This window comes from Dipodomys merriami, unplaced genomic scaffold (assembly GCF_024711535.1).
Source record: "Dipodomys merriami isolate MVZ:Mamm:240054 unplaced genomic scaffold, mDipMer1.0.p SCAF_7, whole genome shotgun sequence".
NCBI lineage: Eukaryota > Metazoa > Chordata > Mammalia > Rodentia > Heteromyidae > Dipodomys > Dipodomys merriami.
Genome location: NW_027206290.1, coordinates 7,702,140 through 7,729,722, shown reverse-complemented (window position 1 = coordinate 7,729,722; position 27,583 = coordinate 7,702,140). Strand labels below are relative to the sequence as shown.

The window sequence follows — 27,583 nt, the reverse complement described above, 5'->3', positions numbered from 1 at the left end:
GCTTTGAGTGAAAAAGCTAAGGGAGAACACCGGTGCTGGCACAACCCCCTCCTCCCCCCAACCACCACCCCCAAAAATGTAGTTTTGACATTAAAACAAAGATTTAAGCTGGGCACTGGGGGCTCTCACCTGTAATCCTAGCTACTCAGGAGGCTGACATCTGAGGATCATGGTTCAAAGCCAGCCCAGGTAGCAAAGTTTGTAAGACTCTTATCTCCAATTAACCACTAAGAAACTGAAAATGGTGTTGTGGCTTAACTGGTAGAGTGCTAGTGTTGACCTGAAGAGCTCAGGGACAGCACCCAGGCCCAGAGTTCAAGCCCCACAACCGACTTAAAACAACAACAACAACAACAACACAACACAAAGATTTAGATGAAGACATGAGCAAACTGTGTGACCATATGAAGAAATATCACTCAGGATGAGGACATTGACTGTACAAAGGTTTGGAGGCAGGAACGGCCTGACGGTGAGAGGAATGAGGAGTGTGTGAATGGGAGCCAGCATGGGGAGGGTGGAGGGGAATAACCCTGGAGAGGTGTCTGGACAGGTCCATGGACAGGACTCTGCATTTCATTCTAAGTGTCGTGGGAAGCTGCTGGAAGTTTCTGCAGAAGAAACATATTTTGAAGCAATGGCTTGCTTGCTGTGACAATAGTAAGCCTGGGGAGCTAGGCACTGGTGGGTCATGTCTGTAATCGTAGCTACTCAGGAGGCTGAGGTCTGAGGATTGCTGTTCTAAGTCAGCCAGAGTAGGAAAGTCCATGAGACTCTTATTTCCAGTTAACTACCAAGAAGCCAGAAGTGGATCTATCACTCAAGTAAGTAGAGTGCTAGCCTTCAGCAAGAAAGCTAAAGAACAGTGCCCTTCCAGGTCCTGAGTTCAAACTCCAGTACTGGCAAATAAAAAAGAAAAAAAAAGACTGCCATGACTGATTTCCTTTGACCAAGATGTTTCCAGTTGTGACCCAGCCTGTGTCCTTATCCAGCAGAGACTGTATGGTTCAAGAACTAATTACAGAGCCTGGCTTGGGATCTTGTTGGTCAAGGATGTTATCTATCTGTCTGTCTGTCTGTCTGTCTGTCTGTCTGTCTGTCTGTCTGTCTGTCTGTCTGTCCGTCCGTCCGTCCGTCCGTCCGTCCGTCTGTCTGTCTGTCTGTCTAACTACCTGGGATGTCTCTGAGCTCTTTTGCTCAATTAGAGCCACAGCTCCACTTCAAGTTTTCTGGTGGTTAATCAATCTGAGGTTAGAGTCTCCTGAACTTTCTTGATCAGGCTGGCTTTGAACCACAATTTTCAGAACTCAGTCTACAGAGTAGCTAGGCACGAGCCACCAGTGCCTGCCTGGGGTAAGATGAATATTTTTGGATACACATGGCTGACACGAATAAAGATTTGAAAAAAAAAAAAAGGTATTAACAAAGGAATACTCTTAAATGACAGAAACAAAATGCCAAATGCTCTCATTCCCTGAGGCTCCCTGCAGAACTAGATCAAAAGGTTATTTTCTGTTCTCTGAAGGTTTCTAATTCTAGGCTGTGTCCTATCACACTCACCTCTGTTCTGAAGATTTTTGAACTAGTCAAGTGGGGGCCTGACTTGGGGGAAACGAAGAGTAGGATGAAATTTAAAGAGCTGGCCAAGGAACTTGGGACTTGGGTGCAACATCTGCTGCAGACCTGCTCGTTTCTGGATTGTCATGTAAAGGAGAAATAAAACCCATTTCTATCTAAACCCTCTAGGTAGGTACCTCTGTAGGGGAAGGCAGCTGCGGGTGACCAAGCAGGAGGGGGAGGGGTTCCCTGGGGAGGCGGGGCGTGGTCTCCTGGGAAGGAGGGGCGTAGCTTACCGAGGGTACCAGGTCTCCACGCTGCATGATGTCTCTGATCAATTTGCTTCTTTCAGATTCGGAGGCTAGTTCTTTACGCAGGAGTTCACCGGTGGAGAGATGAGTAAAGCCATATTTTTCTACCAGCTTCTCACACTGTGTGCCTTTGCCAGAGCCAGGGCCACCTTGAAAGGGAGACATGTCAGGCATGCATTCCGTCCTGTGTCGTGTGTGTGTGTGTGTGTGTGTGTGTGTGTGTGTGTGTGTAGGTACTAGGGCTAGAACTAGGGTTTTTCTGCTCAAGGCTGGCTTTTGAGCCACAGTTCTACTTTCAGCTTTGTGGCAGTTAACTGGAGATAGCAGCCCCATAGATTTTCCTTCTGGCTGGCTTAGAACCATGATCCTTAGATCTCAGCCTCTTGAATAGCTAAGATTACAGGCATGAGCCACAGACTTAGTGCTTCCTTTTTGTCTGTGGTCATCTTAGTGAGCGAGTGTGAATGCTTCCTGCACAAGCATGTATTGAGGGTTAAGACTGCTCAGGGGGCCATGGACACATCCAGAGCAGACACAGTCCTGAGCTGAAAGAGCTATCTCCCTGAGGAAAGGGGCATAGATGTTAGCGACAAAAGCAGGCAGTAGTTCTGCAGTTGTAAGTGGTCTGCTAGGTTGGGGATCTGCTTGTTGAAGGGGCACAAAGGAAAGGCTCATGACTCCAGTAGCCATGCAAACCAGAGAGGTTTCTTGGGGGAATTGAACCTGCTCAGGAGCCACCATACTCAGTGAAATAAACTTAATAAATCCTAGGTGTTGGTGAAAAAGAAAAGTTTTTATTTTCAAACAATCACAAACTTAGAGTAGAGTTGTGAATAAAGTACAAAGAAGACTCTGAAACATGGGAGAGTGTGGATGGGGCTGGTTGTTCTATTCCTCTAGAAATGTTTTTGTGTCATTTCCTACACACAAGGGACAAACACATAACTGTTCCCAGACCCATTCAACTTCCTGCCACTTGTCTCAGTTGACTCAACAATGTCCTGTGAAGCTGATGAGCTGAGCTGGGAACCACAGCGAGCCCTTGGTTGTAGTGCTCTTCTGATCTCTAGCAGTGTGGAACACTTTCTGAAGACATTTTTGAAGATTACAAGTAGTTATTTGCCAAAGGATTCTTTCTTCCTCTCTCTCTCTCTCTCTCTCTCTCTCTCTCTCTCTCTCTCTCTCTCTCTCTCACACACACACACACACACACTCACACACATGCACACACACACAGACACACATACACGCATAATATATATCAGTCATTTTAATTAATTTTGAATATATTTCATATCCCCTTGATGAACATGTCATCATTGACTCTTTCCATTGCCCTCAAATTCCTAAATCCTAATGTATTTCATTAAAAAACATCAATAGCTAATCTTTACCGAATGCTTACTTGGACCGGTACTATCCTAGGCATTACATGCCTATGAAATTAAAAACAAAAAACAAAAAAAAAAAAACCTGTCTTCCTGCGGGGCGATGGTGGCTCATGCCTGTAATCCTAGCTACTCAGAAGGCTGCGATCTGAGGATTAAAAGCCAATCCAGGCAGCAAAGTCCAGGAGACTCTTATCTCCAATAAACTACCAGAAAATCTGGGAGTGGAACTGTGGCTCAAATGGTGGAGTGTTAGTCATGAGCAAAAAGGCTCACGGCCAGTGTTCAGGCCCTGAGTTCAAGCCACAGGATTGGCACAATAAATAAATAGAGAAAGAAAGAAAGAATAGACAAGTTGTCTTTGTACTAATACACAGCCCCACCCAACCATAATTGACAAGCTGACACTGATAACTGGTGTGAATGAATGAATGCTTACTTCTTCCTCCCACTTCCAGGACCATAGTATCTATGGAAGACTAACCCGATCTGACCTACTTACATATGAAATTGGAGTATGGAATGCTAAGCCAGCAGACCATTATCACCATATGCTTCAGACTCTTGTCTCCAAGCATTTACCAAAAACCTAGAAGTGGAATTGTGGCTCAAGGGGTACAGCCCTTAGCCTTGAACAACAAACTCATAGTCAGTGCCTACGTCCTAAACCCCAGGACTGGCACAAAAAACAAACAACAACAATATGAACAATATGAACAACAAAAGCCCCTTAGTCTTTCCGGAGCATTTCATTTTTCCAGAGTCTCAATCCAGTTTTTTCTTTTTTTCAGAGGAGGGGGGGAGTAGTGATACTAGGACTTAGGCTTGAACTCAGAGCCTGGGGGCTGTCCCTTAGCCTTTTTGCTCAAGAGTAGTGCTCCTCCACTTGAGCCGTACCTCCACTTTCAGCTTTTTGCTGGTTAATTGGAGATAAAGAGTCTCATGGACTTTTCTGCCTACGCTCACTTTAAACCTCAACCCTCAGTTCTCAGCCTCCTCAGTAGTTAGAATTACAGGCATGAGTCACTGGCCCCAATCTCCATTTCCACTTTTCAATGGACACTTCATGTCTCTATAAGCAAACAGTGCTCATACACTGAAACATGTTGATATCTGTCTTCAAGAATTAAAGTGTTTTTGAATTTTTTCATTTTCAGGCTAAATTTTGGCTGGTGTCCACTTACAAGATAAATTGCTTAATTTTGAGGTGATATGGTCTTAAGTATGATGTATAATGTAATGACAGTAAACAAACTTGACCGCACAAAGATGCTTTACTATGGGGACTGTACTGACATTTTGAAAGCATGTGAAATCACACCTAAAACGGTGTCCTTAGTGGCATTAAGCAGCAGCACTGAATTTCTTGAATAAATGTAGTTACCTCCGTTTAAATGTCTAATGTGATTTTCTTTTCTTTTTTTAAAACTGTATTCATAATTTGTACTATTAATGCGGGTTTTTCTTGGACTGCTGGGGTTATTATCGCTGTGGGATTTTTGTTTTTATTTTGTAGAATTGTCTAATGTGATATACTGATTTTTATTTATTTATTTATTTATTTATTTATTTATTTATTTATTTATTTATTTATTGTCGGTTGTGGGGCCTGAACTCTGGGCCTGGGCACTGTCCCTCAGCTCTTCAGCTCAAGGCTAGCACTCTACCACTTGAGCTACAGTGCCACTTCCAGCTTTTTCTGCTTATGTGGTAGTACTAATGAATAGAACCCAGGGCTTCATGCATGCAAGGCAAGCACTCTACCACTGAGCCACCTTCCCAGCCTCTTTATAAGTGATATTTGGATAATTCTAATAACTGTATTTGACAGCCTCTTAAAATGTTTTGCATGGAAACAAGTTAAAAGGCAAAGCATGATAGAGATTATAGTTGGATAGTGAAGATTTATGACTTTATTCTGCAGTTTGCTTGGTTTACCTCTCTTGTTGAAGACTATGTTTGGTGGTTGGGACTTCTCCCTTAAAAGATAACATTAGTTTTAGTAGAAAGGCTCCCTCCCCCTACTTTGCCTTGTCAGAAGAACCTGGGACGGTCCATGTGTTTTATCTTCTGTTCACGCAGACAGCTACTCTAAGCCTAGTGGGAAGGTTCAGCTCCCCCCGATCCTATCCCCCCTCCCCACCCCCATGCCATATTGTCTTGGATGAGCCAGTCTACTAGGAAAACAGCAATTACAGAGGTTTGCAAAGATGACGCAGACCACTTAGGCGAGCAACCCATTGCTGGCTAATGCTGCATTTGTTTCAAGCACCCGGACTCTTGCCTCTCTATATAATAGGTTGGGAGAAGGTAGGATCAGAAGAGGCCGCTCAGAAGAAGTACTTCTAGATAAATGACTAAGAGCAGCTAGCATCTGAGCTCTGGCGGAGGCCACAGGGCTTCCATGGCTTGGATTTTCCTGGAAACTCTTCCCAGGATGACTGGTAGCTGGTTATGTGGAAAAGATATTTTCAGACTTGGCTTCCAAGGCAAGAATGCTATGTTCCCGTTATTACTATTATTATATTTTTCTTCAGCCTCCTACTAATATGACTATTATAGTTTTTGTTTCTCTCAAATGTTATTTAATAAATCTTGACACAAGGCAATTAAAAAATCTTCAGCTCAAATGAGCAACAGCTGTGTGCTAAACCTCACGCTGCCCGAGTTAGAAGCCTCCGTGGGGGCCACAGCTGCAAATTCCTAGGTTTGCTTTTTTTTTTTCTCTCTCAAATAGTACAGGCGCTGTGGAATTTTAAGTAATTTACACAATGGCTAGATTCCTTCATTGCGTCCAAACTGGGGAACAAAGTGATTTTCTTTCTGCAAAGATAGCACAAAAATTACTACTGGGGGCATTTATTTTCACATCCTGTCACCTGTCTTCAAGGTCTTCATTTATGACTTTATTTTTTGTGTGCCAGCACTAGGAATGCTGGGTGCTACCCATTTGCTTTTTATTTTTCCTCTTCTTCTTTTTTTTTTTTTTTGTGCCAGCCCTGGGACTTGAACTCAGAACTTGCGTGCTATCCTTGGTTGTTGTTGTTGTTTTTTTTTTTTTTCCGCTTAATGCTAGCATTCAACCAGTCAAGCTATAGCTCCACTTCCAGCTTTTTGGTTTTAATTAGCGATAAGAGTCTCAAGAGATTTTCCTATCCATTGTTTCGAACCAAGATCCTCAGACCTCAGTCTCTTGAGAAGCTAGGATTACAGTTGTAATCTTAATCTTTTGCTCAAGGCTGACATTCTATCATCTGAATAATATCTCCACCTCTGGCGTTTTGTTAGTTCATTGGAAATAAGAGTTTCACAGGCTTTCTGCCTGGCTGCCTTCAAACCATGATTCTCAGATCTCAGCCTCTTGAGTATCTGGGATTACAGGTGTGAGCCACTGAGGCCAGGCCAACTTGACTTTTAAATTAAGACAAAACAAAACAAAACCTCAAAAAACCAACAATGAAATCTTGCTATCTGCCCAGGATAATTTGTTGTATGGAAAAAAAATCTTTTGAGGAACTGCATCTCTCTCAGATGAATGGGCTGTGTTTACTAAAGATGAGCTGACTGATGGCAGATGAGACCCTGTCACAGTTCCTGTCACTGAGGTTTTTAGTGTCTCCTTACTCCAATTTCATGCCCCTGGGCAGACCCAGCCACAACCTCACATGGCTTAGAGTCTAGTATAGAAGATTCCATTTCTAAGGTGTCTGTCAGTATTTCATAAAAAGGAATCAGGGGAAAAATCCTTTTCCTAACTCTCAAAGGACATTTAAAAGTTCTAAGCTAGGTGCTGGTATCCTTTCCTGTAATCCCAGATACTCAGGAGGCTGAGATTTGAGGATTGTGATTCAAAGCCAGACGCAGCAGAAAAAGTCTATGAGACTCTTATCGCCAATTAACCACCAAAAGTAGAGCTGTGGCTTATAGGGTAGAGCACCAGCCTTGAGTGGAAAGAACTAAGGGATAGTGCCTGGGCTCTGAGTTCAAGTCCTAGTATCAGCACAAAAAAAATATTTCATGCAAGGCCAAAGCTGCTCAATAATGTGCAGTGGCAATACTGTGAACCTCTTCTCTTCAGTGCAGGCTCTCCTTTCTTCTCTGGTCTACAGTGGGAAGAGGAAAGTGCTGGGTATTTTGAGCTTAGGGAGCCCTGATCTTAGATAGCCTAGTAGACTTTGAGCTGGATCTGTGGCACTTTGGCCTGACCACTAGGTCACCTTTCCCACTTTGCTTTCTATTTATGGGACCAATTTTCTCTCAAAGACAGCTTGTGGATTTATTGGAATCTTCAAGGTAAGGATCTGAAGCTAAGCAATTGCTGTAAGTCCTTGGCTTCAGGGAAAAAAAAGAAGAAGAAAATAGCAAAGCTGGCATGTTATTGCACATTCTGGGCCCAGAAAATAAAGATGTCAGGTGGGTAATTAGCTGAATCCCAAATACAAATAAATGCATGCACTCAAGTTTCAATTACACTTACATTTTAAAGTGTTTTTCCCATAGTAATGGCACCAAGCTTGTGATTTTGTCCTTAGTGAGCCTTTTATGTGTCACATCCTGCTTGATGCACCTTGGATTTGAAACACATTGTTTCAAATGGGCATGCTTAGGCAGCTTGGATGGATCTGACCGGAGAGTTAGTCCTAACAACAGAAAAGACGCAGAGCTGGGTCTTTCCATTAGATAAAATATAGTCCAATGGGAGGGTGGCAGGTGACTCACCAATACAGATATGTGGCAGGACCTGGAGATATTGCTCCAGGGTGGGGGAAGGGCAATTAATCACTTTTGTCAGCACAGAGGAAATGGTATAAGGAAGAGCACACAAATGAGTCTGGCTTGCTGGGAACCAGTGGCTGATGCCTGTAATGCTAGCCACTCAGGAGGTTGAGATCTGAGGATTGTGGTTCACAACTTGCTGGGGCAGGAAAGTCCACGAGACCCTTATCTTCAATTAACCACCAGAAAACTGGAAGTGAAGCTGTAGCTTAAGTGGTAAAACACCTGCCTTGAGTGAAAAAGCTAAGGGACGGTACCCAGGCACCGAAAGGGGGGAAGGGGAGACACTGGGCTATGGAGCACAAATGGTGAAGTGGAGGAGTGTGATGTATTTCAAAGGACACAGGACAGATGGATTTGACAGTGTACTCTGCTACTTACTAGTATCTAGTCATATATCAGCCTTTCAATTTTCAGATACTTAATTTCCCATCTATAACATGGGGAGAAACAACAAACAATTTTCTGCCTAATTCTATCATTGACTCTCTTTTTTTCATCTTCCCTAGTTGGCCAGTTGGCTAATTTCATTGAGTTTACATTTGAAAAACATTCCCGAAATCTGCTCCCAAATGCAAGATCTCATTGAGAGTTTCTCTTGTCCTATCTCTCTTGAATAGATGTGGTAGATGCTATTTACCATGAAGTGAGGTTACTTAGCTCTCTAGATTTTTCTGAGTCATGTCATCCAGCATACAGAGGTTTGAATTAAACCAAATCAGCAGCCAGTTTGATCCCTAGCTATCACTTAGAGGTGTACAGACTATGTGAATGCATTTATGATGCATCAGTTTATGTATTTTTTATATCTATTTGATAGTAAACACACTCATGAATGCATATATGGTTTATTTGCTCTAAGGCAAAACACTGAAGACAATTTTTCTGGGCCACATTTGCCAACCTCAGAGCTTCCCAGGCCTTGATTCCTATCCTGGCTAGACATTCTTTACATTAATCTGGCGCCAATGCCTTTCTTCACGAACCCAATTTCAGAGCTTCCTACAGATCTGGCGGAACTGAGAGTTCACTGCTTGAGTTTATCCACCCATTCTGATGACTCCTTCCTTTCTTCTTCTCTTTTCCCTTGACCTTAATTCTCTATTTGTTTTTTTTTTTTTTCCTCTATTACTATCTTATCAAGTTCGTCCATTCCCTTTGGACTCTTCTTACTTCTCTTGCCAACTGAACACCATGCCCTTTCTGGAAACTTTCAGTGCTTTGGCCCTTAAATTCTGTCATGACATACACCGGCCTTTCTTTACTTCATTTATATATAATTGAGAAAGTCAGAAATCTGAGCCCGCGGGGTCCTGTCTTCTAACTCCATAACAGCTTTCAAGGCCTCTTGGCAGATATATTTCTCTATTTCTGATATCAAATGATCCCATGGATGGAGTCTAGCTATTTCCCCATAGTCCTCAAACATGTTCTTATTCCCACTCTCAACATTTTCAATCCTGTTACCATTAAGAAGGCAAAAATTGTTTCCTCAATAGTTTCAGAATGCTTGTAGCTTCTTCCTTTGTTTTTTTATCCCCCCTTTCTTCTTAAGAATATATTATTATTATTATTATTTTTGTGAGTCCTGGGGCTTGAACTCTGGGCCTGGGCACTGTCCCTCAGCTCTTCTGTTCAAGGCTAGTGCTCTACCACTTGAGCCACAACACCACTTCCAGTTTTTTGGTGGTTTATTGGAGATAAGAGTCTCACAGACTTTCCTGCTTGGGGTGGCTTTGATCTGTGATTCTCAGATCTCAGCCTCCTGAGTAGCTAGGATGACAGGTGTGAGCCACCAGCATCCAGCTGGAATGTATTTTTTATTCCATAATTTACAAAATTATGTTACATTCGTTCTATAAGGGGGATTGCTTTTTTTTTTTTAAATGCCAGTCCTGGAGCTTGAACTCAGGGCCTGGGTACTGTCCCTGAGCCTCTCTGTGCTTAAGGCTAGCACTCTACCATGAGCCACAGTGCCACTTCCAGCTTTTTCTATTTACATGGTACTGAGGAATCAAACCCATGTCTAGGCATGCTAGGCAAGCACTCTACCACTAAGCCACATTCCTAGCCAGATGAGGGGGATTTCACTGGCACATTTCCACACATTTACAATATATTCCAATCAATACCACCTCCTCTATTATTCCCCATGTCCCTTTCCCCCTACTTTGGGAAGACTTTTCTACAATGTATATAGTCTTCATCTAATTTCTCTATTTTGCTTTGTTGGGTCACCTGAGTATTTTTTTTTTTTTATTGTGAGAATACCATACAAAGGAGTTACAATTACATGGGCAAGATAAAGAGTACATTTCTTAACAAGCATTGTTGCCTCCTCTTTGTTTCCCCTCCCATCCCTTCCCATATTCCCCCCTCCCTCCACCCAGTTCTCCCCTCACCCCCCACCAAAGTTCTAAAGTTCATTTTTTGACATAACGACTTGTACATCTCATTGTTGCAATGGGTCCACCTGTATCCTTAGTTAAACGATTTGTTTTTTCCCTTCCCCTCCACAAATTATACCGACATCAAATACAGTGAAAGCATGGGTTATACTGTGGGGGAGGGACATACAAAGCAACAAAGAAATCGTCTTATAAATATGTTAGAAACAATTGCATGAAAGGAAATAAAAAACCCAGAAACATTTGCACCTGAGCATTTTGATCACAGTATCCAACATCCATTCTAATGTTCAATTCTCACTTAAAGTCTGTCTCTTCTATTAGACTTAATGGTATATGAGGACAGAGTGTGGGTTAGTTTTGCACCCATAGTGTCTAAAATAGCATATAGCAGACACTGGTTTTATGATGAATGGACCCTCACTATCCTGCTCCAAGAACTCAATCTTCTCTTGTCCACATTAATGTGGACTCTATCTCTTTGGCATAACAACAATCCAAGGGAAAATATTTTCAACATGGTCTGCATCCTCTACTAATCATAATATTTCTTTTCCTTCAGTAGCCTAGAACTTTGTTTCTATTTCCTCTTCATTCATTCACTTCTTTTCTTACAAACCTTCTCCTCCTGTTTATTGACTCTTCCTCTTCCATACTCTTTCCTACTCTCTTTACCCTGATTATTGAACAGTTAACCTCTTTCTTCTATTCTAGTTATCTTTGACTCCTCAGTAACACTTAACTGACAAACTGACAAATATCTTGAAAGTTCCTCTTAGCCTGGCTCCCAGCACAGTTGTCTCTTCCTTCCTTTGCTAGGCTCAGTTCATAGCAAGTCAAAACTTTCATTTTTTTTTGCTGTCTATAGAACCTTGCACAATGGCACACACTGTTAATTAATCCCATAGGAGGAGCCTCATGGTCCCAGAAGTGACAACTCTATAAAGATTTTTTTTTTTTTGGGTCCGGTTGTGGGGCCTGAACTCTGGGCCTGGGCGCTGTCCCTCAGCTCTTCAGCTCAAGGCTAGCGCTCTACCACTTGAGCCACATCGCCACTTCTGGCTTTTTTCTTTTTGCTTATGTGGTGCTGAGGAATCGAACCAGTGCTTGCATGCAAGGCAAGCACTCTATCACTGAGCCACCTTCCCAGCCCCTCTATAAAGATTTTGAGTTCACATCTCAGACATTTTTCTATCTGGTGAGATGACCTATCAGTTGCTTACTCTCTTTAAGCTTCAATTCAATTACAAACTTCAGTTACAAAGTACAGCAGAGACCAGGGCCTACTGGTTATAAGGAGAGTTGAAGGGATGCTCAGAACACTGTTCTTGTGTCTGGAGTAGTTGCTGCTACAAAATGAACCTTCAATAAACATCACTTAACCTGATTTGTTTTAACAAAACATTAGATACACGGCTCACGCCTGTAATCCTAGCTACTCAGGAGGCTGAGATCTAAGGATCGTGGTTCAAAGCCAGCTTAGGCTGGCTTTATCTCCAATAAAACCACCAGAAAAACAGAAGTGGCACTGTGGCTCAAGTGGTAGAGCACTAGCCTTGGGCTAAAGAGCTGAGGGACAGCACCCAGGCCCAGAGTTCAAGCCCCACGACCGACCAAAAAAAAAAAAAAAAAAAAAAAGAAAAAGAAAAAGAAAAAAAGATACTGCATTTGTATTTGTGTGCATATGTACTTGTGTGTGTGTGTGTGTGTGTGTGTGTGTGTGTGTGTGTGTGTGTGTGTGTGTTGGTACTGGAGCTTGAACTCAGGACCTGGTGCTGTCCCTGAGATTTTTCACTCAAAGATGCCACCTTCCCATTTGAGCCACAACTCCACTTCTGGATTTTTGGTGCTTAATTAGAGATAAGAGTCTCACAGACTTTCTTGCCCCAGCAGGCTCCAAACTATTACCCTGAGATCTCAGTGTCCTGAGTAGCTAGGATTACAGCATGAGCTGCCAATGTCAGCTGATACAGAGTTTTAAAAACACTGTGGTGTATTTTAGCATCTTGTAAGATGAGTAGTCTTCACAGTTATAACTGTGAAGGCATCAAATAACTTTGACAAATCTAACTACCAAATTTCTAGATAATCTTCAGATTTGTTTAAACATCAGTCATATTTCTGCCCCATGAATTATTTCTCTCTAGATGGAAATGGTTCTCAACACTGAGCTCAGGTTTTCATGTCTGAATAATCCCTTTCAGAGAAAAGCCATTATACTGTTGGACCATGAACTGCCAGTGCCCTAGGAATGATCTTCCACCAGCCTGGGCCATGACTCACTTCAACATTCTGCATCTCAAGTGGGCTACATTGCCATGCCGACTTTCAGGATGCTGTTGCTGGGAACTGACTCTCTCTGACCCAAAGCAATTAAGAAAAAAATCAGATCCTTATCCTCCCAGACACTATTTCTAGTCATTCTGAAAGGCACTGACTCCTTTGTTTTATTTGGTGAATGTGTTGAGCTATGCTTGTGGTTGAGTCAGCTGAAGGTTACGGGGTGATATGGAAGAGCTTTAAACAGAGCAGGGAACTTGGCAATAGCAGAGACTGTGCCTGCTTGATTAGTGTGTGCTATATAGTAGGTACTTGAAAATGGTTAGATGAATGAATAAATGAATGAATGAATGGAGCCTCAGGGAGGCAGTCCTGCTTGTGACCAGGAAGGCAATTAGGGAATTTTGGGTCTAGACTTCCCTTGCTTTGAACTTGCTCAACAATACTTGGAGAGTCCCTTTGTCTCCTCGGACCAGCTTCCTTGTCTGTGAATGGGAGAGGCTAGACAGAGTGGTTTCCTGTTTAGTATTGTACTACTCTGCCAACATTCTCCAGCTTCTCTCCTATAATGCTGCTTCTTCCTGCTGCTTGTTCATCCCCTTGGCTAGAGTCATGGATGTGGCCCCCAAAAGCTGTGAGCTTAAGGCTTTGCTCCCCAGTTTGTTACTATTGGGATTTTTTTTTTTTTGGGTTCGGTCATGGGGCCTGAACTCTGGGCCTGGGCGCTGTCCCTCAGCTCTTCAGCTCAAGGCTAACGCTCTACCACTTGAGCCACAGCACCACTTCCGGCTTTTTTCTTTTTGCTTATGTGGTGCTGAGGAATCGAACCCAGGGCCTCATGCATGCAAGGCAAGCGCTCTACGGCTAAGCCACCTTCCCAGCCCTATTGGGATATTTATTAAGAAGTAGTGGAAACTTTAAGAGGTGGGCCTAGCACTGGAGTTAGGTGATTGGAAGGAGCTGTTGAATCCCAGTCCCTTCCTCTTTCTCTCTTTTGTACCCTGGCCATGGAAGCGAGTAGCTCTGCTCCCATCATGTGAGCCTTGGGGTTTCTCTATAAGCCAGGAAGCAAGTAAGGATTGAAACCTCAGAAGCTGAGAGCCACAGCAAACCTTTTCATAACGACTGTCTCATGTGTTTGTTATGGTAACAGAAAACTGACAAACACATCACCTTTTCTAGCCAATGTGCCTCATTCAGGCAGAGATTTTAACAGGCTGTGTGTGGTTGGCCAGATAGATCTCTTTCCCCTCACTGTAAGATGGCAAGGATTAGCAGAATGAAACAGGGAGTGTGAAAGAATTTCTGAACCAGTAGATCTTCAAATCTCTGGGGCTGAGTGGGCCTTCATAGGTTAATAAATTCCCTAAGGAAAGGGTACAGATATTTGCATTTTACTTTGCAGTGGTAAGTGATCAAAGAGTAAAGTGTTCATGTCAGGGATCTAGGTGGTGGGTATAGAAGTGTTTTATTTGTATGTTTGAGACATTTTTGTTATTAAAAAAAGATAATCTTTTCAAAACACTCCCTAGGTGATTTAGCTGATTAGCCTGGCTGGGAGCTTACAGACTAGATAATGTAGGGAAGGCAATTAGCTCTGGTTTCCCCAGTGATCACTGCAGGGAGGTGGTGTTGATCTTTCTTTTCATATTTACAGTGTAATAATGCAGAGATAATGGTTTCTATCGTGAATGACTAATTGTTATGTTAGTTAATAAAAGTCCTTACTGCCTTATTAAAAGCTAGGCCATTCCTCTCGATGATGCTTTGTGTTCTCAGTATCAAGCTGGAGGGACAGTGGCAGGAATTTGGCCATTCGGTCCCAGTGGAATGGTCCAGAGACCTAGCACATCTGAGAAATCACATCATGTCATTCAGAGGGAATGCTCTAGCTTGTCATGCTTTGAACTTGTACATTATCTGATACATATCTGGTTCTTTTGTGCTAGTTCTGTGACTTAACTCTAGGCCTTGAGCTGTGTTTGTTTCTGAGCTTTAATTCTCAGAGCTAGCACTCTACCACTTGTTGGTGAACTAGTCTCCTGATCTGTCTGTCTGGGCTAGATTCCAAATAAGAACCTCAGATCTCAGTCTCCTGAGTAATACCTGTTTCATTTGTACTAGATCATTTAAGTTTTTCAACAGCTGCTTGAAACTGGTCCTATTTGTTCCCCTTTTATGGAAAAGCCTGTGCCAAGGACCCTTGCTTGGCACAACTGCTTTCCAGGTCTTCTGTCTGTAAGGCTCTGCTCTACTATTTTATGGAAGTCAGAGAGACCTGATGTTCAGAAATGCACAGTGTGGTCTCCATGTGTGGCCCCGTGGGGTTTTCCAGAGGACACATCAGACTCCCAGCGAAATACAACACATAAATTACCCAAAACACTAAGCCACTGTTATCTGAAACTCAACTTTATCTAAAGGCACTGTGCTTTGATTTGGTAAATCTGACAGCCTTATCAGGCTCAAATGTGCTAGCTGGCACACTTCAAAGGCATCATTGCATCTGTATTCTGACAATTAACAACCTATGATTTTGTGATTCATTCAGTCAAAACCCACCATACCCAGAGAGTCAGGAGAAATGTTTTAAGCCATGATTCCAGCTCTTACATAGGCAGAAGACAAGATGAGTCCAGGTGTCTGGTGAGAGGAAACAGCAGGCATTGTGGTTGTGACTCCTAAGTATTTCCCTCCCATGCTGATGAATTAGGTCCTGACACGGTGACCTGTCCCACAGCACCTCCAGCTAATCCTGATACATCCTCAAATAGAGATGAGGCAGGATTTTACAGTGCTCCTGAAAAAGCACTAATCAAACATTCATCCTCTATCCTTCAAGCAGAAGTCTCCAGGGCCTGTCCCCTACCCATCTGACCACATGCATTTATCTTTTCAAATATATCAAGAGTCTGGTGCCTTCAGAAGTTGCTTCAGTGAGGCTCTGCTTGTTTGGGTCTCTGAATCCTGGAATTTGTTGTTCTAGAGTGTTCTTAAGTCGTTACCATTTCTTTTTTCTGTTTTGTAGTCTACTTCACCCTAGGATGTTAGGCAAGTATTAAATAAATACAATAGGAAACTTTCAAACCTAGCTTTTCTTTTAAAGAAAACCTTTTTTTTTCCTGTACTGCAAAAGAAATACATACTCTGCTTTTTGAAAATTAATATACTTTGGAAAAAAAACAGAAAAAGTCTCTCACTCCCTGAAGGTAACTACCAAGGTTCAAAGACACATTTTATTATATTTTTCTTTGTAGTGTGTTTTAAATTTTCTATTTTTAAACACACTTGTGTGTTTTTTTGGTTTGGTTTTCATTGGGAATGTGTTGGCTCTAAATTTTCACTTCTTTGGGGTTCTGTGTTCTCATCTGAGAATAAACTTGTTGGACTGAAAAGGAGTGGGGTGCTACTCCAAGGTCATTTCTAGCACTGTGGCTCTTTGTCTTGTCAGAGAATATTTGTGCTTGCCGTCAATTGATGTATTATGGCAGGAAGTGAGGACACTAAAGGCAAGTAGGGACATTTGTGTTACTGAATTACATTGGAACTTTTGTGTTCAAATTTGGGCAACACCATGGAAACAGAAAGTTTTGGACATTGTGATGGAAAATAAAATTGGTAGAACCTTCCTGAAAGATAATTTGACAATGTAAGGAAAAGGCCAAAAAGTTTTCACATCTACGTTCTTATCTTAAAAGAAATTAATTTCCTTTTTATTACAGAAGGATTACAATTACATGAGTCAGGTAATGAGTTATGTATTTCTCTTAAAGGTAAAAAAGCTTACTATACCTGGTCTCTTTCTTTCTCCACAACAAATGATAGAATGGCAGTCTCTGGGCTTGCTTCAAAAGCTCTACCAAGAGTAAGCTGAGCACTTCTGGGAAAAATGAACTATACAACTTGTGGGTGGGGATGAGAGGGTAAAACTGAGAGAGGAGCAAAGGAAGGGGTGACATTGTCCAGAAAGAAATGTACTCTTTATCTGACTTTGTAACTGTAATCCCTCTGCATATCATCTTTACAATAACAGTAAATAAATTAAAGAAGAAACAACAAAAAAACCCAAGTGTGTTCTACATGCCGTGAGCCAGCTTTCCCTGCACTGGAACCAGGATGTTCCTGCACTCACTGGGCACCTGTTGTTGGTGTGTGGCATTCACAGTATGGCCACTTCCAAGGAGAAGGCATCATTATACACTACAGCATCACAAACAGCATCTTCTCCAGGGCCTGTGTCCCAGACAGACACCAGAGAATATCTTCCCTATTAAAGATGAACTGTGCTACAAGAGAAGAGAGTTTTCATGGCCTTGAATACTAGACAGTGGTTTTAAATATATTTTGTTCGCTGCTAAAAGACACTGAGATCTTGTTTCAGAGAAGCTGGAGCAAATTGGAAGGAAAATAACTTTTTGACTGTTGTATTTATAGATCAAAACAGTCACTGTTCCCTGAGAGTTATCGGTTTGTAACTCTGCTTCATTCTTCAAGGTAAAAATTGGTCTCCTACAGTAAAGTGGACTCCTACAGTGTCCAGGTGTAAACAACTGCAGGAAAGTGCCAACTAGGGCTGTTTATAGATGGCAGTTATGCTGGTTTAAGCCCAAGGCCTGAGAGGCTCTCGCTTCACTTGGGTCTGCTCTGAGCCAACTACAGCTGGTTTAGACAAAACGTCATGTACAGCTGAGGAACATGAGAAAATACAGAAGACATGTATCCCACTTGTGAACAGTGCTTATGGCTCATACACACAGATATCCTTCCTTGTTCTAGTTTCTTTCTCTCTCTCTCTCTCTCTCTCTCTCTCTCTCTCTCTCTCTCTCTCTCTCTCTCTCTCTCTCTCTCTCTCTCTCTCTCTCTCTCTCTCTCTCTCTCTCTCCCTCTCTGTGCTGGTACTAGGGTTTGAGCTTAGGACCTGAGCACTGTCCCTTAGCTTTTTCACTCAAGACTGGAGTTCTATCATGTGAGTCACAGCGCTACTTTGGCTTTTTGGTTGGTAATTGGAGATAAGAGTTTTGCAAACTTTCCTAGTTAGGTTGGAACCAAAATCCTCAGATCTTAGTTTCCTGAGTAGCTAGGATTACAGGTGTGAGTCACTGACACCCAGCCAATTCCTTTTCTTCAGGACTTAGCTCTGCTTCCAGTTCAGCCTTCTTGCTATCTTGTACTGCATGCCTCTGTTTTATATTCTTTTAGTGCTCTTCCTACCCTTCTAGAATATAATCTCTTTGAGATGACTGAATCTTGCCTTCTGTGTGTGTGTGTGTGTGTGTGTGTGTGTGTGTGTGTGTGTGTGCATGTGTTTGTGCGTGCGTGTGTGTGTGTGTGTGTGTGTGTGTGTGTTTAGGCCTATGGCTTTGCTGATGCATAGCAGAAACCTCATGTGTCAAGTATCAATGAAATTTACCCAATGGCACACATACTTAATAAAAGAATTGAGTATAGAAGAAAGTTTCTAGGCCTCCAGATCTAGATTTTTTACTCTTCCTATCAAGCTATTGAATGAGATCAATATGCAGTTTACCCATGGGTTGAGAAGTGGTCTCATGAATTTTCCTTCCCTAGGCTGACTGTGAGCTGTGATCAGCTCATTCTCAGCCTCCTAACTAACTAGGATTATAGGTATGAGCCACCAGTGCCTCGCTCCAATGACTGTTTTATGTCTTTTCCAATCTCCCAGTTCTTTAAAAGAGGAAGACCTTGCTAAGTTTATTAATTTGGTGTGATTAAAGAAAGGCATTCTAGTTCAACATTACCATGAGTCCTTTTGTAGTGAAAATACTGATATAACTAAGCAGGTTCACTGTCAGCATGCAAGGCCAGCATTTCTACAACATTAAAAAAAATCTCATTGGTCTGTAATGCGTTCGAGGTTCTCTGGGACAATGGTCCAACGATTCTTTTCCTTTACTCTCCCATCCTGAAGGTATCAAGAGGTATCTCCTCAGGGAAGAGGCACCAGGGAATTCTCTGTGGAGGAGGTATGGAGCAAGTAATTCAGCTGAGTGAAGCCAAAGTCTGAGAATCAGATGGAGCTTCTTTGTGTATGTGTGAGCTCAGTTGTACTGACTAGGGTTCTCTGAGAAAGAGAGGGACTATATTATAGAAATTGATCCATCTGGTCCTAGAAGCCAACAAGCTCCATGATAAGCCATCAAAAGCTGGAAAAGGCAAAGCTAGCAATGCAGTATGGTTTGAGTCCAAAACTATGAAAACCCGGAGCTGTGGGCTGCTGGGGTAAGAGATGGCAGTCTGAAAGCTCAACGTCGTGGAGTTCTGATGTCAAGGGTAGGAGAAAATGGACAACTTGGATCCAGAAGGCAGAGGGACTTCATCTTCCCTCTCTCTGCCTTTTCTGTGGAACCTGAGCTTTGAACAGACTGGATAGTGCCCACCCACATGAGTGAGGGCAGATCTTTCCTTATTCAGATGCCAGTCTCCTCTGGAAATACTCCTGGAAGCACTTCCCTAGTAATGCCTTGACAGCATCTGGGTATCACTTCATCCAGTCTGATTGGTACACTTACTATTAGTCACCCTAACAGCCTTGCTCATGAACTGCCTGGTTTCACTTCACAGTGGAAAATCAATCAGGTCAGGTCTGAGTTTTCTCAGTGCAGTGGTTTCTGGCAATCTAGAATTCTGGTCATCTAGAACTGCAGATTGAAGTCTGTATCAAGGTTCCTCTCTCACTTTGAGATTTTCTTTGCCCTCACTCCAGTCCTGTTTTACTTAGTGTTGTTCAACTCTGAGGTGCCACCTCTGAACCTCCCATCCAGTACAACTTCAGGGTCTCCTGATGGGCCTTCCTACACTTTCTTCCTTGGAGTTTGTCCTGCCCAGAAGTCCTTGCACAACTGGGTCCAGAGAAACCTAGAGAAGCATTCCCGCCTCCATGAACCCAGAGAAATGGGGGCTTTCCTTTCCCCTGACCTCTTCTTCACAACTATGCTTTTGAAAGGATGAGTGGAAACAAGGCTAAGTCTGTGCTTTCTTTCTGTCCCACAAATCCCTTCCCAGTGAACTCTTGGTAGTGGTTCTCACCCTATGACCCACAAATGGTAAGTGTACATGTGTGTGGGGGTGCGATTTCCCCATTTCCATTATCTAGCTCTAAGATATCATTTGCTTTTCAAGGATAGTCCAGAAACAGTTATGGGAACACTGCAGCAAGTTAAAGCATTGTATCTAATTCTACTAACCATTTCATTCTTTGCTACAATGTACTTACTTTTTGGTAGTTTTGGGATTTGAATCAGGGCCTCATGCGTGCTAAGCATACACTCTAGCCACACCTCCAGCCCTTTTCTTGCTTCAGTTCTTTTTTTTTTTTTTTTTGCTTGGAGCAAGTCTGAGCCATGATCGTCTTATTTATGCATCCAGTGTAGCTGGGATGACAGGTGCTTTTACTGCCACATCCAGAGTACTGGTTAAAATAGAGGTCTCACTTTTTCCCAGATTGGCCCTAAATCTCTGACTTCCTAATCTTTGTCTTTGTCTTCTGAGTAATAGTTGCTTTTTTTTTTTTTTTGCCAGTAGTTGGACTTGATCTCAAGGCTGGGTCCCATCTCTGAGCCTCTTTGTGTTCAAGGCTAGTGCTCTTCCAGTTTTTGAGTGGTTAATTGGAGATAAGAGTCTCATGGGGACTTTTCTTCCCAGGCTGACTTGAAACCACAATCCTCAGATCTCAGCCTCCTCAGTAGCTAGGATTACATGTGGGAGCCACTGGCACCTAGGTAATAGCTGCTTGTAAAATTGAATCTGATTTCTACTTTCTGAAAGACCATCTAACAAACTATGTTCTTTTCAGTTGAGTATCTAGTAGGCATTTTCTTTTTTTTGTATAAAATTTAATTTTATTTTCAAGGTGATATACAGAGGGGTTATGGTTACATATATAAGGTAATGAGTATATTTCTTGTCGAACATTGTTACCCTCCCCCTCATTTTTCTCCCACTTTCCCTCCACCCAACTCTCCCCCACCCCCAGCTCAGCTCAAGGCTAGTGCTCTACCACTTGAGCTATAGCACCACTTTCAGCTTTTTTTTTTTCCTGTTTATGTGGTGCTGAGGAACCGAGCCCAGGGCCTCATGCATGCAAGGCAAGCGCTCTACCGCTGAGCCACCTTCCCAGCCCTAGATATTTTCTTGAAGGTAAAGGAAGTCTGTTGCTTCAAGAAAAAAAAGTAACATTTGTTGCCACTGTTGAAGTTGTAATGGATATATTACTTCCTAGCCAATTTTTTAAAATGCTAATATCATACTTGAGAAGTCAGAGGCAATTATACTTTCTCTATAGGGTAGATAGAAGCACTCACTAAGCTAACACAATAGAGAGTTTCATATACTGCCTGGCATGTGTTAAGGGCTGTATTGATGATGATGGTTTCTTTCTTTTTTTTTTTTCTTTCATTTTTCTTACTGCTGGAATTTTTTTTTGGGGGGGGTCTGGTCGTGGGGCCTGAACTCTGGGCCTGGGTGCTGTCCCTCAGCTCTTGAGCTCAAGGCTAGTGCTCTACCACTTGAGCCACAGCACCACTTCTGGTTTTTTTTTTCTTTTTGCTTGTGTGGTGCTGAGGAATTGAACCCAGGGCCTCATGCATGCAAGGCAAGCGCTCTACCACTGAGCCACCTTCCCAGCCCCTCTTACTGGAATTTTTATGTTATATATATATATTAATTGTGAAAATACTGTACAGAGGGGTTACAATTACATGAGCAAGGTAATGAGTACATGATGGTTTCTATACAACAATACTGAATTAAAAAACAAGAAACAAGGCAGTAGTAGAAAAAGTTGCTTCTTATTCTGCTGAGTCAGAGTTGTCCTCCTTTTACAATAGAGCAGAGAAAAAGGTAACAGGAATGTAATAAAATAAGGAGGGGCATTGAAATACTGGGTTTGAGGCAAAATTTCTTATTTCTCTAAGAAAATAAAGAGGACTGTTTGTGCCGTGGTTAACGTGCATATAGTAACACAAAACATTACCAAAATAGCTCTCCAAGCTTCCTACTTACAAAACTTCACCTCAGTCAATGCCAATGGTACACAAGGCCATCTGTGTTCCTGACACACTGAAAGCGACAGCTGCTGCGTATGACCCAATCATTATGCCATTAACATCTCACCTCATCTGATTAGACAGATGTGTTTTCCAAATGGAAGTTTTTCTGCCAAGGCTTTAATTCTGAACTAAAAGGAATTCAGTTCTGTCATATTTGGGGCAGAGACAGGCTATGAACAACGGAGAAGGGAAAACAAAGTTCAGATAGGTATGGAATTAGCATGTAATGATGAAGAGATAAAAGCCAAAAAGAATGGAGAGAGTAAAATAAGGAAGGAGGGAAAGAAGCAAAAAGGGAGGGAAGGTAAGAGGGAGCGGGGAGGGGGAGGAAGGAAAGAAAAAGTAAGGGAGAGGAGAAGGGGAAATGAAAGAAGAAAGGAAGGAGATCTGAAAAGGTTGTAAAAAAAACCATGAAGTGAGGCTCTTTAAAACATAGCTTTTCCATTGTCCAAATACCCTTCTGTTTCCTGTGATGGCTGAATCCATGTCTTGTACATTCACATCGGTTTTTCTGTTGTGTGTGAGGAAGAGCAAAGATCCTCAAAACCACCCGCGGCTGCCCTCCGAGATCTAACTAAAAGGTATTTCTCTAGAAGTAACTACTGTGCTACTTTCTTCCTGAATAAGAAGATGATATTTATATACGATTCTGAGGTCAGCCAGGCTTATTCTCGCAGCCTTTCCCTTTCCTCTTGGATCATGAGCACTGTTCTCACCTGTCCTACTTGGAACTGTTGCTTTGCAAGTGAAACCATGAACCCTCAGCTTAGGGGAAAAGTTGCCTGTTTTCAGTCAGAGAGTAGCACTGCACCGAGCCGGGAGCAGCTGTGTGGGCTCATAATTAACCTGAGAACCATCCTGCAAGAAACAGCTATTGCAGCAGCAATCTGCCTGTCAGTTCCAGTCCAGGAATTCCAATTGCTATGTCGGTTGTTATGGAAACAGACCACAGTGCTTCCTAAAGAATTCATTATTCCAACAGATATATATTTTTTTCTCATCATTAATAGGGTATCCAAATTGGTGATTCAGACATAATGGAAAGAGGAGCTCAGAAAAAAATCTAGTGATTAGAGAAGACTTCTTAGGAGCCAGAAGTGAAACTTGACTTCCAGGCATGATTAGGGAGGAAGACATTGTTAGTGAAAGGGCTAAGGAAGAGGCCAGGTCACAGATAATAGGATTGCAGGTGGGGCTGGAGCCTGAGACTGACGTAGGAGTGTCCAGGGAAATGGGAAAGACACATTGGGGCCAGTCAAGAGAGTCTAATGAGGCCAGTCTAGGCCATCTGGAACTTTCTATTCACTAAAAGGAACTAATGAATACTTTAAAACACAGGAAAAATGCTGTAGGAATGGTAATTTTGTCTTATGAATAAAAAACTGTAAGAGGGCCAGAAGTAATGGCTTTTGTGCCTGTAACTCCAGCTACTGGGGAGAGGAAGATCAGAAGGATCAGGCAAAAAGTTATTGAGATCTATCTGAACCAACAAGCTGTATCTTAGCTATGCGTCCTGAGAGGCATAGGTAAGAAGATTAGAGTCTAAGGCCAGCCCTGGCAAAAAATGTGAGACTATCTGAAAAACATCTACAGAAAAAAAAAGGTGAAGATATGGTTCAAAGTGATAGAGCACCTGCCTACCAAGTATGAAGTCTTCAGTTCAAATCCCAGTACCACCCAAAATAATAAATAAATAAATAAATAGCAGTGAGAATGTCAATCCAGTGCTAATACTGTAGCACTGATAGATGGAAAGTGGACAAATTAGTAATCTATGCAGACTGAACCATACTTATGCCCCTAAAATCATCTGAGTCATGTTACCCATGCAGCTAAGTTGTGTCTCTGACACCCTAACTATTATTTTATGAGCTTTATATTGATCTGTGATAGTGTAGCCCCAATTACATTCACGCTATCTAAGGAAGAACTTAGTGCTAAGGTCTCAGTTTCCCTAGACCAGGGGAATACCTTAGTCCTCAATATAACAGTGGCTCAAGTCTTTCTTCTTACCTGAGTAATGACTAACTAATAAACAGAAATACAGGAGAGTTGGTTAGATAGAAGAGAAGGATTTTGCTCAGACCTAGCAGCTGCTTCCGGGATGAGGTCTGAGGCTCTTGGAGGGTCTCACGCAAGTCTAATGCCAAAGATTTTAAATTGTGCTCTCTGCCTTTTTAAAGGGCACAGGATTTTTTCAGCGGGTAAGCTGAAGTCTTTAGTTATGTCTAGACAGAAGTGACATTTCAAAATACATTCCCAAATTCATCTATGAATAAGTACTGGATGAATCTGAAATGACGTAACTGCCAGAGGCAGCACCAAGCACCACTAACATGCTGTATCGCTGCTAGAAGTTTTGAGGGCTTCCTTGTTGAAATGATTGATTTCTTTAGGATAACGGAAAGTTCCTACTTATTTTTCCTGTCAGTCGTGGGGCTTGAACTCAGAGCCTTGGCTTTGTTCCCCGAGCCTTTTTGCTCAAGTTTAGTGCTCTACCACTTTGGGGTGAGCCACAGCCTCACGTCTTGTTTTTGAGTCGTTAATTGGAGATCAGAGTCTCATAGGCTTTTCTGCCTGGCTGGCTTTGAACGATAATCCTTACATCTCAGCCTCTCGAGTAGCTAGGATTATAGGTATGAGCCACCAGGGCCATACCTAGTTTGATTTCTAGATACCAAACTTGTTGAAATGGGTAACAGTGATCAAGATATATTTATTGTATCCATAAACTGTTTTGTTAAATGGCAACTCCTTTGTACAACTACTTAAACACAACAAAAATAAATAAAAAAGAGCCTTTCCCTTTCCTCATTTGTTCTTGAACAGAAAATTTAAACAGAAACCTGAATACACTTTACGATATACATGCCAAGAAAGCTGATTATTAAAATTTACATGGAAAAGGAAATTTTTGTAATCCATAAGCACAACCAATTTTTCTTTGAAATTATGACTTCAGAAATGTGTTTTGCTCTCTGAAAAGAATGTAAAGTAAGCAGGGGAAGAGTTCAGTCTACTCCCCAAATTAAGAACAAGGAGAGGTGGATGAAGAGACAGAACTAAGGTAGAGTTCAGGAATTCTCACTGATGCATTCTGTTCTCTGTGGCTGGAGTTTTCCCTCTGTCGACTCCTTTGAGAGCCTTCACTGGCTCTGCCTCCTAGCTTCCTGCATAAATGCTGCCTCCTCAGGAAGCCTACCGGGGCCACTCTCTCAGAAGTCAACATCCAATTCTACTCTAAACTTGGCTCAGAATTCCAGTTCTTTGTCTTTTTCCTACTTTTTGTCTTAAGGTGTATGGCACATTCATTATTCTCTTTACTGGAGTCCTGGTCACTGCCTGGCATGGGTCCAGTGTTCCCTGAGTATTTGTCAAATGGCTGAATGTGTGACAGTTGAGTTCAGGACAACTGAACCCACACAGCACATGCTGGGATAAGGAACTGCAAGCCACAAACAACTGCCACCAGTTGTTTGAATGATTTTGCCCAAAACTTTTAAGTTCTCAGGATTTCAATTTCCTCATCTGTCAATGAGGGAGATTTACTCAGAGATTTACAAGAAATTGTCCTATAGTTAGCATGTAAGATTTGAAGTCTATCTGAATGTGTTTGTGTAGAAACATAGTCATGGAAGAAAGGTGCATCTTTTCATTGTCTAAATATAAATAGAAAATTTCTGGGAAACATAAAGGTAGGTATATATATATATATATATATATACATATATATATATGTATATATATATATATAAAATCCTTAAATGATAAGCAGAAAATGTGTTCTGACTATTTGTGTTCTTCCCAACCTTTCTCCCCTTCTCTTTCCCTCAGGTATTGGGCCAAAATCAAACATGACTTCAGAACTGAGTGTCTTTCTCCCCGTTCCCCGCCCCTATTTATTGCTATGAGCAATTGTATTAGAAAAATTGAGGGCTGTTACTTACCCATCATGAAAATAATTTTATTTTTTCTCAAATCTTCCATGAAGCCTTAAAAAAAGAGTAATTTCAATTACTGGCAAGAAATACTGTAGCAAAAGCCTGATTTTTAACTGGTTATATAACCTCAGATCATATATTTGTGCCCAAGAATTCAACCAGCTCATCACCATATAAGAGTTAATGAGTTGCTTACTCAGACTAGCAGGGAAGCGAGGCCTCTGCCCTAGAGGCTGGAGACCCAGCTGCAGGTTAGGTTGCTGTGAGGCTCAGAGCTGGAATCTCTGAGTCCACAGACAGGTACTGCTCCAACCCACAGGACCACCCCAAGCAAAGAAGGATGCCAAAAAGCTTAGGATGAAGGCTGTATGCAATCAGAGACGCTCTAGGTCTGATTTTGTTCTTGAACTGGCTGATCTCGGGGTGTCTGGTCTAGGCAGGGTAGTGGGGGTGGTGCAAGTTGATTCCAGAAATAAGAACTATATTAGCTTTCAGAAAGATTTCTTTGATTGTTTTGGCAAATCCAGGAAAAAGTCTAGAGTGAAATGGGTGGGTGTGGATGGTGGGGGCTGTGGTGAACTAGAGTTACCATTCCAAGCCAGGTTTTAATTTAATTTATTATTATTATTATTATTATTATTATTATTATTATTATTATTATTATTGTCAGTCGTGGGGCTTGAACTCTGGGCCTGGGTGCTGTTCCTCAGCTCTTTAGCTCAAGGCTAGTGTTCTACCACTTGAGCTACAGTGCCATTTCCAGCTTTTTCTACTTATGGGGTACTGTGGAATTGAACCTAAGGCTTCATGCATGCAAGGCAAGCACTCTACCACTGAGCCATCTTCACAGCCTCCCAAGTCAGGTTTTTAGAGTATTATGCTGACCAAACAAAATGTATCTGAGGCTAGATAATTCTGTGAGTGAAATAGATGTTATTGCTGATAGAGTAATTGGAAATATTTGAAATCTTATCATGAGAGATGCAGAGAGAGGGAGATGGCAGGGGAGAGGTTCCAGTTTCTTTACATGGTAGCCTATAGTATGTGTGGGAAGATCTTACATTGATCTTACGTTGCTGTTTTCTATTAAAGCAGATAATTGGTGTTTCTAATATGGAAATCATGAGGTTGAACTACTTGGAATCTGTTTGCAATCTAGGAAAGTAGCCATGGTTATTCTTATGTGTGAGGTTTTGAGGGTATGGTATTGTATACTATTAGATTACTAATAGTTAATAGCTATCTAGTAAATGATGGTATAGTCATACAATGTGTTATTACTAGTTTTTAATGACCTGGGAACATGTAAATGCTATGATATGTAGAGAAATAACTATACGTGTATATACACATGTTCTGAATTAAGTACCAGAGGTACAGAAGATCACACTGAAGTCAAATATGCTAGAAGGTAATCATGGCTGTTTAATCATAGGTTTTAATTTTTTTGTTGTTTGATTACTGTAGTTTAATTATTTTTAGGCCATAAATTTCAAATGTTTCTTATTTTCTACCCCTAAAAATCTCATCAGCACATGTGAATTTTATAACCAGAGAAAACATTTACTTAGCAGTCATTCCACATTCAATTGTGAGGAGTCCACTATTTGCACTTAGCTAAGTGACAGTTAACTCTTGGCTTATATGCAAATGTGACTTTCTCCATGAGTCACTATGATGTCATTTGGGGATGATTTTCACATACTGTGATTTCCATGATCATTAAATGACACTTTATCACCTCATGTTCAATACAGAATTAGTGCTGGGGTTAACACTGAAAGCTGTATCATTCACTCGTATGTGTTCACAGTCAATACTATAAACATATTTTCATGAACCATGGTCATTACT

General features: G+C 41.8%; 1 protein-coding gene across 3 annotated transcripts in view; it reads right to left on the bottom strand.

The window, feature by feature from the left end:
• Window positions 1-27,583, bottom strand: part of Ak5 (adenylate kinase 5) — a 251,680-nt gene that overhangs the window by 28,808 nt on the left and 195,289 nt on the right. For all 3 annotated transcript variants that reach the window (XM_070007330.1, XM_070007332.1, XM_070007331.1), the window contains exons 10-11: window positions 25,736-25,780; window positions 1,854-2,017 (exon numbers count right to left, since the gene is read on the bottom strand). In XM_070007330.1, the coding sequence (XP_069863431.1) occupies window positions 1,854-2,017; window positions 25,736-25,780 (209 nt within the window). The remainder of the gene's footprint in view (window positions 1-1,853; window positions 2,018-25,735; window positions 25,781-27,583) is intronic.